This window comes from Coenobita brevimanus, chromosome 60 (genome assembly GCF_032717465.1).
Source record: "Coenobita brevimanus isolate Jiangsu-jjx chromosome 60, ASM3271746v2, whole genome shotgun sequence".
NCBI classification, from domain to species: domain Eukaryota; kingdom Metazoa; phylum Arthropoda; class Malacostraca; order Decapoda; family Coenobitidae; genus Coenobita; species Coenobita brevimanus.
In genome coordinates, this window is record NC_137013.1 from 40,564,602 (window position 1) to 40,576,109 (window position 11,508).

Consider the following 11,508-nt stretch of genomic DNA (forward strand, 5'->3'; position numbering starts at 1 on the left):
GTCCATACAGTAGATATGATTTACAACAGCACAAACATAACAAAGCAAACAGAAGTTGAATATCCTTATTTTGCCTACTGTCACATTTACAAATTTTACATTCAAGCAATATAAAATAGGGTTGGGCCGATTAATCGGCAGGTAATCGGTAATCGTCCTAATCGCCCACTTTGCCGATTAATCAGTAATCAGCTTTTTGACCAATTAATTGGGACTGATTAGATGAAGGAACTTATTTCTGTCTTTTATACTAACCTGCATAATATATTAATGTCAGTATGTGAGTATGGTGATGTTACCAAAACACTGTTACCCTCTCCAAAGCATGTTTCGAACAAGTTCTTATACAAATGTATAACAGTTACAGTACATTATCTGTATTAACTTCATGTGCTCCTCCTGTTTATTTTTACCATTTCCCATATTACGGAACATACTGACAGATAATGAAAATAAAAAAAAAAAACAAGTTTTTCATCCTGTTATAGTTCTTCGCAAAAAAAGACTGAAAGAAAACTCTACATTTCAGAACTTTTACTAATGCATGTGTGGTAGAGAAGTAGTAGATGCAGTGTTGGTCACCTGGTGTGTTATATACGTTATTCAGACAAACCCATAAATTTTTGTGCAATTAAAAAAAAAATCAAAACATGTTTTTTGTTGGAAGTAAAAATCAACAGTGGTATTTTATGCAAACATACACTATACTAAGATCCCAGACTGAGAAGTTAGTGCCACAGAGGGCCTGAGAAATTGATACGGTATATTTTCTGTACACTACCATTTCTAGTGGCATTTATGATCACCACAAGAACAAGAAAAATGGCAAATTCTAACAAATTACAACCAGGATGCAGAGAATGAGATGTTGCAACTAAGCAAAAACTAGACTATAGAAGTGTGGCAAATGACTAAAATTATTTGCCCTCCATATAGGAGATGGCAGTTGGGCAGTAAACAAAGTCGAAAATAGCATTAGGGTAATGTCTTTCACTCTGTACTACCAATAATTTCATGAAGATTAATTACAATTAAAATTTCTTAATAATCAAACAATTACCTGTAATTACTGACTATCGATTAATCGGAAACTGATAGTCGGCAAAATAGCTTAACTGTCCAACCCTAATATAAAAATTTTCAAAGCCAAGACACTTGTAGATAAGGCAGAACCTCATTTCACAATGAACCAGTACAGCATACAATGAATCATATTTATGATGACTAAAACGTGAGTCCATCTATTGCCAGACACCTCAATCCCGCACGAGGTGACCACAAACAAATCGCCCCCACGTCGCCCTGTCCCCCGCCATTTCACTGCCCTGCTCCCAACTCACACACCCCTCTCTCATATACCTCTCCACTCCATCCCTCCATCTCATCCTTGGCCTCCCCCTCCCTCTCCCCCCCTCCACCTCACTCACATACACTCTCTTCGTCAGTCTCTCACCCTCCATCCTCTCCACATGGCCAAACCACCTCAGTGTGTTCCTCCTAACACTTCCTATCACATCCACATCCACACCACAACGCTCCTTTATATCCTCATTTGTCGGCCTGTCTCTCCATGTGACTCCACAGGCTCCTCTTAAATAACTCATTTCCACTGCTCTCACTCTTGACTTGTGTCCTTTCAACAACGTCCAAGCTTCATTTCCATTAGTTAGAGTTGGTATAACAATGCTGTCATGTAGTAACTTTTTCACTTCCACACTCACTTCCCTGTTTCTTATCACTGCTTTCATGGAACCAGCAACCTTTCTTCCTTGTTGTACTCTTTCAAGCACTTCACCCTCCAAACTTCCATCCTTACTCATCACACTCCCTAAGTACTTACACATTTTCCATTTTCTCACCATCCAACCTCACTGTACATTCACTGACTTCACCTCTCTCAAAGACCATCACTTTACTCTTCCCTACATTCACCTTTAGATTCTGTTTCCTACACACTCTCTCCAACTCATCCACCAAGCCTTGCAGCTCCCCTTCATCTTTACTTAACAACACAGTATCATCTGCAAACAACATTACAGGGAGTTCCCAAACACTACCCTCTCTCACTAGGGCCACTCCAACATCCACTGCCCTACCTTGTATCTCTTTTATTACCCCATCCATGTACAGACTGAACAACCATAGAGACATGACACATCCCTGTTTCAACCCAACCTTCAAAAAGAAAAATTCACTCAGTTCACCATCCACACGCACTGCAGCCTTAGCACCATCATACATACTCTTCACAGCATTCACTAACTTCCCATCTACTCCATATATTCTTAATACTTTCCACAATCCTTGTCTATCCAACCTGTCATATGCTTTCTCCAAATCCATGAAGGCATACAACTTCTCTTCCTTCTCTAGAAACTTTTCCACTAAAGATCTAAGAATGAATATCTGATCTACACAACCTCTTCCCTTCCTAAAGCCTCCCTGTTCTTCTCCAACTAATTCCTTTGTTATTTCCCTATTTCAGTAAGTATCCTACCATACACTGTTTCTATTACACTAAGAAGACAAATGCCCCTATGTTTGCCACACACTTCTTTTTCCCCTTTTCCTTTGTACAAGGGAATAATTATACCTGACTTCCAATCCTCCCGAACACTACCTTCCTCCCAGGCCAATCTGCACATCTTCCTTTTTTCAATATACAATCACATTCTTGCTTACACGATCATTATGATCCTGCATGAAGCCTCACTGGTTGATGTACAAATGCTGCTTTCGCTTGTACGATTGCCGTCATGGAAGCTTACGGTCATTTGCTGTTCCAAGATGGCCTCTGACTTTGGTCACTATTGAGTGTGTTAATGTCAGTGATAAAACAATAGTGTAGTACTGGGGTTTAAACAACAAGCAAAGTACAGTGAAGTGAAATAACTACCAGTGCAGGTGAGTTGGAAACAGGGTTGGTGATTTTTTTTTTAATCAAAATAAAAAAATCAATGATTTTTTTTATTTATTCAATTCATTTGATTTTTTTATTTTTCTGTTTATTATATAGCTAATATTTCAAAAGAAGTATACTGAATACTGTTAACTTCATTTTCGGTCTATCCACTGATGGTTCAGGCTGAAACCCACAGCCCAGAATCCAGATACATACCTGTTCAAGTCCTGTCTGTACACTACTGGGTAAAGGTGAGTTGCCAGTGGTAATGAAGACAGTACAGTATATTCCAAAGCTGATTATATTACCACACAGAAAAATCTTAAACTGATAATATTATGACATGGCCTTAAGTGACCAAGCATAGCCTACCTAGTCTTAAGGCTTTGGTTTTTTATTTATGGCTCATTATCTCAGATGTACAAATAATTTCAATACTCAGTCACACAAATGTAAAAATATTTTTCTTGTCATACAATGCAGCAATTTCTAATGGCACCATTCTCCAAAATCTGCGAACTTAATGATGAAGTATCTGAATAAATGAATCCCAACACAAAGTTAAACACAACTTTTATTAACCTTCAGATTTTATTTTTGTTAACTTTTAGATGAAAAGACAAAGAAAAATATTTAAAAATCAATGAATTAATCACATGATTCAATCAATTTGATTTAATCAATGATAACCCTGGTTGAAATTTGTTCTTTAACTATGTTGGGTGAGTGACTCTTGACCAAAAACGTATCCCGAATGAAACCATGTTTTAAATGATTTGATATACAGTAAATAGTCATGCAATGGATTTTATCAAATACATCATCACAGAACAAGGGAATGCTGTACATTCCTAATATCCAACAAAAAGCTTATTATTGGAGCAACCATTAACCTGTGCATTGTGTAATTACCTATTTTTATACCACCCCATGGCGTGCAAAAAATGAAAAAAAAAATAAATAAATAAATAATAAGTTTTTGTTTATTATAAACTTGAAGATAAACATCCAGGGCATCATCTAGTGAGAAAAAAAAAAAAAAAAAAAAAAAAAAAAATCTGCATAGGGCCATGCGTAAGTTTGCATGAGAGTAGTGAAAAAAAAAAAAAAATCTCTGTCTTTGCATAGGGCCATGTGTAAGTTTGCATGAGAGTAGTGGAAAAAAAAAAAATAGTTTTTGTTTATTTTAAACTTGAAGATAAACATCCAGAGCATCATCTGCTAAAAAAAAAAAAAAAAAAAAAAAAAAAAAAAAACTCTCTTCCTCTCCGTCTGTGTAGTGCCATGTGTAAGTTTGCACAGGGGTGGAGTAGATAGCGGTGATGCATGGCCAACACAGCCTGAGCTGTGGCTTGCAATCCACAGGTTAAACTTTTCATTCACAGACAACCCAACATGACTGCACATAAATGCTGCTGATACACTAAGTACAGGTATGTAAATGTGGAGTGTGCACAGAATTATTTGTATAGTCTCTCGTGCCTGTCCAATGAGTCTTAGAGGAGCATAATATATGCGAGTTGGGTCTGGTTAGTACTTGGATGGGTGACCGCCTGGGAACACCAGATGCTGTTGGCATCCCTACGTCAAGTGGGGTTGGTGGAGGATTAGTGCCCCTCCCTGTAAAACAATTAACTCTAAGCCCTTGGCCACCCCGTCCGGGATACATGGCGTCTGGCAATGAATGAATGAATGAATGAAAAATGAGATGTGAGGGGGGAAACAGGACTATTGAGGTAAAAGGGCAAACTTCAGTCAAGAGGACAGACTCATATTAGTCTTTTAACATGTATTTCTTCCTTTTCCTCAGAGAGAGAGAGAGAGAGAGAGAGAGAGAGATGGGGCCAATGACGCATCATTTTAAAGCAGAAAGTATGAGGTCAATTTAATTATTCATAATTCTGGGGAAGCTTGCTTCAGTTTAAAAATATTATTTTTTAACAAATATGAAGAAGTTCATTGGATTCTGAAATTGGGAAAATAAATGTCTTTACATTGATAAATTTTGTTTTTTAGCCAACTGAAGTCACTATTTTAAGAATGTGTCAAGTAACACATGTGGCCGAACCATCCAACCCTTCTGTCCGAACCATCACCAATGCTGGGGATGGTTTCGACCATTTAGAAACAAGTGTTTGGTTAACTATGGCTCAAAACTGAAAAGAGCTAAGGGCTTGATATTATCAGGCTGAAGACCCAAGTGATGAAGCAACATTTTAAAATAAATGCAATTACACTACTGCTTAAACCTGAATTTTTGGAAATACAATATTTTTTTAAAAGTGTCCGAACCATCACCGCTCTCCCCTAATGACAACTGTCTGTACTGCACTGTCTAATCTTTTTCATGTACATTGCCTGACTTGCAAACTACCTTAACTGAACACTGAATATCCTGTTGCATAGTTTCTCCTATCTATGCATTTCCTGAGCTGCACAATGCCTCCTTTAACCCAATGAGTCTGGGATATCCATATCAATATATTTCTGCCACTTTCTGATGATAGACTTTTCAAACTGGAGAGATATGATACAGCCTTAATATACCCTTCAATACAAGAGGCCTTTCCTAAATTGAATAAAAACATCCACCAGCATCAACGATTAACTAAAATGGATGTCATATTACTGTAACGCAGGTGGTTAACTACTTTAGTGAATAATAAATCTATCTCTAACAAAACCTTGTTTCTGATACAGTAAAGTATCTACGAAGCCATGACCTGTTTATATTCACACATGAAATGTCTGAACTAGAAAATATGTGATTCAAACTGGACACAATCCACTTAAGGTCTCATCAGTATGGTTACAACTGGTTGCATTCATCATTTGTAAAGGCTCCAACATGTTTGCTTGTGACAGACTCAGTCACCTAATGGCAGCTCTCCACATTGCTCGATCTCTGGTAGCTTCTCTATTCTGTCCCTTATCTCTGAGGCCACACTCTATAACATCGTTCCATGTCTTTCCCAGTTTCTGCCTCTCACAACCTTACCTCTAATGTTCACACTTTTCATATTGGCACCCAATTGTCATCCTGCATCCTCTCAATGTCATCCTTTCAAGCTGGTTACCATCAACTGAAGAGCTTATGAGATCTCAGGATGTTTTCTTTGAAGCTATGCTCTGATCATTTTCCATTACTACATACAGGTCCAATTAATGTCTTTTAGCCCAAAATATTTTACTGTTTAGTTACCATAAGGTCAAAGAGATATGTTATGAAAAGAACAAAGACAGTGTACAGTCACATACAAAAGTCCATTTACCTCTCCTACCTCTCACTGCTCAAATTCACAAATGCACAAATAGCAGAATGGTGCTGCTAAGGTCATGTATCTATATCAATATAAAGAAAGCCAGAAGGAACAAACATGTCTGTCCTGACTGCTATAAAATGGCTAATGGTACTGTTGACAAAAGTCTTCAACACTTATTCTTGCATTACCAAGGCCTCAATCACTTGCCCCACAAACAATGCCTAGTCTTGTCAGTTCGTCCATGAACTGGATTTTAGTCAAACCTTTGGTAGGATTTCTAAGGCTTAACAGTGTGTGAACGCAAGTTTGGCCCACTTCACTGGGCATGTTAATGATAACTCTTCCTCTTTTGTGTTTTCCTTTCATTGTTTTCTTGACTCTACTTCACTTTATCTTTAGGTGAGAGGGAAGGGTGGGATGATGTTGATGACACACTTGCTGTTATTCAATACACATCCCTGTATACAAATAGCTTATCTACTGAGGGGTGATGTTTGAATATGTGGAATGCCTCCAGTCACCTGCAATGCACTGTACATTAAATTTCCTCGATTAATGCTTTTGGTCTGGAAGATGACATACTGTGTTGTAATGGAGTACCAGGAGAAAATGATAATGGGAAGCAACTGATGGATATGTGTCACGAAAGGAGGTTGTGCATTTGTAACTCATACTGCAAACACATACATGCACATAAATATACATGGTATTGAGGGAACGGGGATCGCGTTGAAAGGAGCCTGATCGATTACATGCTCGTAGAGAGGTCGATTCTAGGAATGGTTGCTGATAAGGGCTGTGAGAGGAAAATGTGGAGGTCTGTCAGATCATATGACTGTGGTATGAATAATCAAGCTGAGAGGAGTGAGGTGGACCAGGAGAGAGAAGAGCAATCAAGGAGAAAGACCGAAAGCCGAGAAACTGTGGATCAAAGAAATTGAAGAAGAATACAGGACCAAGGCAGGAAATGGATTAGAATAAGTGAATTGGAATTAAATGGATCTGGACAGCCAGTAGAATGCATATAGGGATTCCTTAGTTAGGAATGCTAAAGCGATGTGTGGTGTGGCATGAGTAACAACAAAGAAGAAACATATGTACCCGTGAGATGAAGAGGTTAAGAAAGCGGTGGTGGAATAGAGAAGTGGCTAGAGTGGTTACAGGACAGGGGTTCAACTGAAATAAGAACTGAATATACTGCGAGCAAGAAGCATGTAAAGAGACTAGTGAGGAGGAAAAAGAACTAGGTAATGATGATCTTGGAAGTAAAATGAGTGCAAATCACTCAGAAAATAGGAAGTTATTCTGGAAAGAGGTGCGGAAATGCAGAAGTGACAGCGGCAAGAAATGTGAAAGTGTGAAGGATGTAAGTGGTAGATTATTAACCCATGAGGAAGAAGTAAAGACCAGAGGGAAAGAATATTTTGAAAGTCTGATGAATGGAAATAGAGAAAGCAAGGCAACTGATAACACAATTGGTTTTGGGGGGGTACAGAGAAAGAATGCAGTGCCAGGAAACAAGACACTCCCGCTGGTAAAGAACGCTGTGAAGCGGCTGAAAAAAGGGAAAGCAGCTGGGGCTGATGAGGTGTATGCAGTGATGAATTGGCGTAGTGGAGACAGCGGAATGAAGCGATTGTTGGAGATAAGTAAGATGGCAAGGAAGTGTGAAACTGTGCCAGCATAGTGGAAAAAGGCAGTGATTGTGCCCCTGTACAAAAATAAAGGTGAGTGAAATGAGTGCAAGAATTATCGTGGCCTAAGTTTACTGGGTCTCATGGGGAAGGTGTATGGAAGAATCATTACAGAGATAGTAAGAGAGATATCAGAAGTCCTAGTGAGTGATGAACAGGGTGGCTTCAGGAGTGGCAGAGGATGTGTGGATCAAATATTTGAAGTGAGACACAGTGGAGAAAGCTTGTGAGAAGGACTATGTGTTTATGGCATTTATGGATCTGGAAAAAGCATAGGACAAAATAGACAGAGGATTGTGGAAGGTTTTGTGCATGTACGGTGTAGATGGTAAGTTGCTAGGTGCTGTCATGAGCTTGTATGATGGTAGTGAGGCATGCATAAGGGTAAATGGGCATCTAAGTGAATGGTTCACGATCAATGTGCGCATGCGACAAGATTGTGTGATGTTCCCAGAATTGTTCTATATATAGATGGGGTGATGAGAGAAGTAAAAATACGAGTAATGGAGAGAGGGATGGTGTTGGTAATGAATGGTGATGGATGGAAAATCTCAAAATTGTTGTATGCTGATAATGCAGTACTGCTTGCAAATACTGGACAAGAAGTTAGTAGACTAGTATAGAGTATGGGTGATGTCTGTGGGCATCATGCCTTGAGAGTAAATGTAGAAAAGAGTAAAGTGATGGTACCTGAGATTGAGGGTGACTCCCAGTATGACGCAGCAGTGAATGGAGACAGACTGGAATTGGTGAGCGAGTTCAAATAACTGGGTACAGTGATAGAAAAGAGAGGAAATTGTGCAAAAGAAGTGGAAAGCAGAGTGACACAAGGAAGGAAAGTAGCTGGTGCTATGAAGGCCTTGATAGGAAACAGAGGCTTGAGTGTTGCAGTTGCGTGAGGCATACATGAAGGAGTGTTAGTGCCAACTTTAACATATGGATGCGAGACTATGGTGTGGCATGGAAATGAAATATTGAGAGTAACAGCAGTGGGGATGGGACAGCTGAGGAATGTATGTGGAGTACAGAGAGTGGATAGCATATGAAATAATGTGATTTGTGAAAGGTGCGGAGTGAGGAAGTCTGTGGACACCAAAATTGAAGAGCGTGTACTGAGATGGAATGATCATGTCGAGAGAATGGATAATAGAGTGGTGAAAAGGTATAGCTGAGTGAATTTGAAGGAGGAAGGAGGTGAGGCAGGCCAAGGAGAAAGATGAGGGATATGGTAGATAAGTGTGTGAGGAGGATACATATGGAAGTTGGTGAGGCTAGGGGACTGATTAAAGATCCAGCTGGCTGGATTGATGTTGTGAGAAGAAGTGCATGATCAGTGATTTGGCACTCCTTTTTAATGTGACAGCACCCGGACTGACTCTATCTGATACATTTATGTGAAGTTACAGAATAAAGTTTTTGGCATATCCGACAGAGCCAGGATTCCCAGGGCTTGAATGATGAGCGAATGGAAGCGTGGCCCATTGAACTGGGCAAACTTGGGCTGTCTGGACGTTGCTACTCACCCTGCCCTAGGGTGGGAAAGGATGTCTAGATGATGATGATGATGAATGCTTTTGCTTGTTCAAATCACTGAATTTGACTGTACTCCCCAACAGCCATGAGCTATATATCTGCCTTTCACAATATGAATTAAAAATAAACTATTATCCTTCAGCATCAATTTATAAATTGTACCCTTTCCACTGTAACTTACAGCCTATCCAAACTAATGAAAGTATGACAGACATAGCAACTAGGCTTTGTTCATGTACACAACGTGTTGTACAACTCTCCTACAACATAGCAATATCACTTTATTGGCATTAATCATCAGCCTCTTCACTCACCTTTGGTACTGGTAGCAGTGGCAATAGTTCACTTGACTATGCAAAGTACTGATTACAAAGCATGTTTTCCAATATTACTCTCAGTAGTTTCACCTTTGAACTTGTAAAATGATGGAAAAAATAAGTGAAAAAAGCAAAGTCAGATGTTTTCAAAAATAACATACTATACCTAACCTTCATTAATATTAATTAAGTTCCTGGTGGCGACCATCATCCACTCACTTGATGTAGTGCTGCCTACTTCTTCCTTAGCCTTTATCATTCTTTTTCTGTGCCTCCCCTCCTCTCTTCCTATTTCTCGCATCTTTCCTGTCACTTCTTATTGCTTTTCTTTCCTTTACAGGTGGCTTTACATTGCGTGACAAGCCAAATGGTTTCCTGTAAGCCAAGAAACTATTTACAACGCTGGGTGGTAACCATATAACCAAACCATACGTGCTCCCTACATGTGAACAAGTGGGTTGGTGGAGGGTTAGTGCCCCTCCCCTTAAAACAAATAACTCAAAGTCAAATGGCCACCCCTTAAGGGATTATGGTGTCAGGCAATAGATAGATAGACAGAAGTTCCTAACCTGCACTGTGTCTAATATGCAAGATGTCTTTGTTCATGAATGGTGAAGCCTGTGTAGCAATTCATTTAACAACCCCTTTAGCTGTCTAACCTGCGTGGTGTGTGTAGTCAGTTGGAGAGGTGAGGGCAAGCAGTGCCTCCACGGCTGTTCTGGCTTCCATGTCCCCTTCCTCATCCCCAGTGGTGTCTTCTGGGTCCTCGGGACCATGTGGGGCATGAGGTTCCTCATGGGACATCATCCTCACTCCTGCTGTAGCCACAGCACAATTGTACATAACATCAGTTTTTCACATTAACCATATGCTTAATGTTAAATTTTATCCCTCATTCATAGTAATTTTTTTCTTTTTTTTTTTATCTTTAAACATTCACCAATTGCACAATGCTAAATTCTTACTTTTTAAAATATTTTAATGTCATTTGTCATGTGCAGACTGCGTTGATTCATTAGTTCATACTTGTAAAATTACTACTGTACTTTCTTTCTTCTTTGAAAACAATGACATTTACAAAATATGTTACACTGCATATAATAACAAAGGATAACTTGTATGCTCACATCCTAAACTGCAGAGCTGAAGTGAATGTCTGTAAGGAAATCTTGCATACTTACAATTTCAAGTGTCTGTTGCAAATGTCATTGGACTGAGGTGCATTGATCATGAAAACAAAAACTACTTCAGTAAACAAGTTAATGAGAAATGCGGCTCAGTTGTTACACTACACAAGTTACTACCCCATGGGAAAAGCAAATGCTAAAGTAATTACAAAAATTAAACAAAACTATGATGACAATAAATGTAATTATGGGTGGAGCACCTTGCACCTCTGATGTGGCAAGCGTCTCCGCTGCCCGCCCACCTCTACCACCACTTAAAACAGTTTATCAGCTCTAACATACAGTCTTATTCATAATTCCGAACCAATTCCAGACTATGGTGTGACGTCATGCAACACCAATCTGTAAGTACTAGCAAATGGCGTGAGTGGGCATGACAATGTTCATGTGGCGGGTTTATCTGCTTCCACCCGTACCAGCGTCCCTGTGATCCTCCCAGACGGCCCGGCTCCTCCCTCGCCTGCCTCTCTACCAACAATCATCTCCACCTGTGCCTCATGCCTCGCGCTTCACCCACCTTCCCTTACCTTATAGTATGCTCTGGTGAGTAGACATAGCTGGAAAAGTTGATATGGTACGTGAAATGGTATGCGCTCCTGCAGGGGAGAGGAA

The 11,508-nt window shown here is 39.5% G+C and overlaps 1 protein-coding gene across 1 annotated transcript in view; it reads right to left on the reverse strand.

The window, feature by feature from the left end:
• LOC145403392 (uncharacterized) overlaps window positions 1-11,508 on the reverse strand; it is a 48,363-nt gene that overhangs the window by 36,854 nt on the left and 1 nt on the right. The window contains exons 1-2 of the mRNA XM_080275174.1: window positions 11,424-11,508; window positions 10,369-10,524 (exon numbers count right to left, since the gene is read on the reverse strand). The exon at window positions 11,424-11,508 is cut by the window's right edge and continues 1 nt beyond it. Of these exons, the coding sequence (XP_080131300.1) occupies window positions 10,369-10,516 (148 nt within the window). The 5' untranslated portion in view covers window positions 10,517-10,524; window positions 11,424-11,508. The remainder of the gene's footprint in view (window positions 1-10,368; window positions 10,525-11,423) is intronic.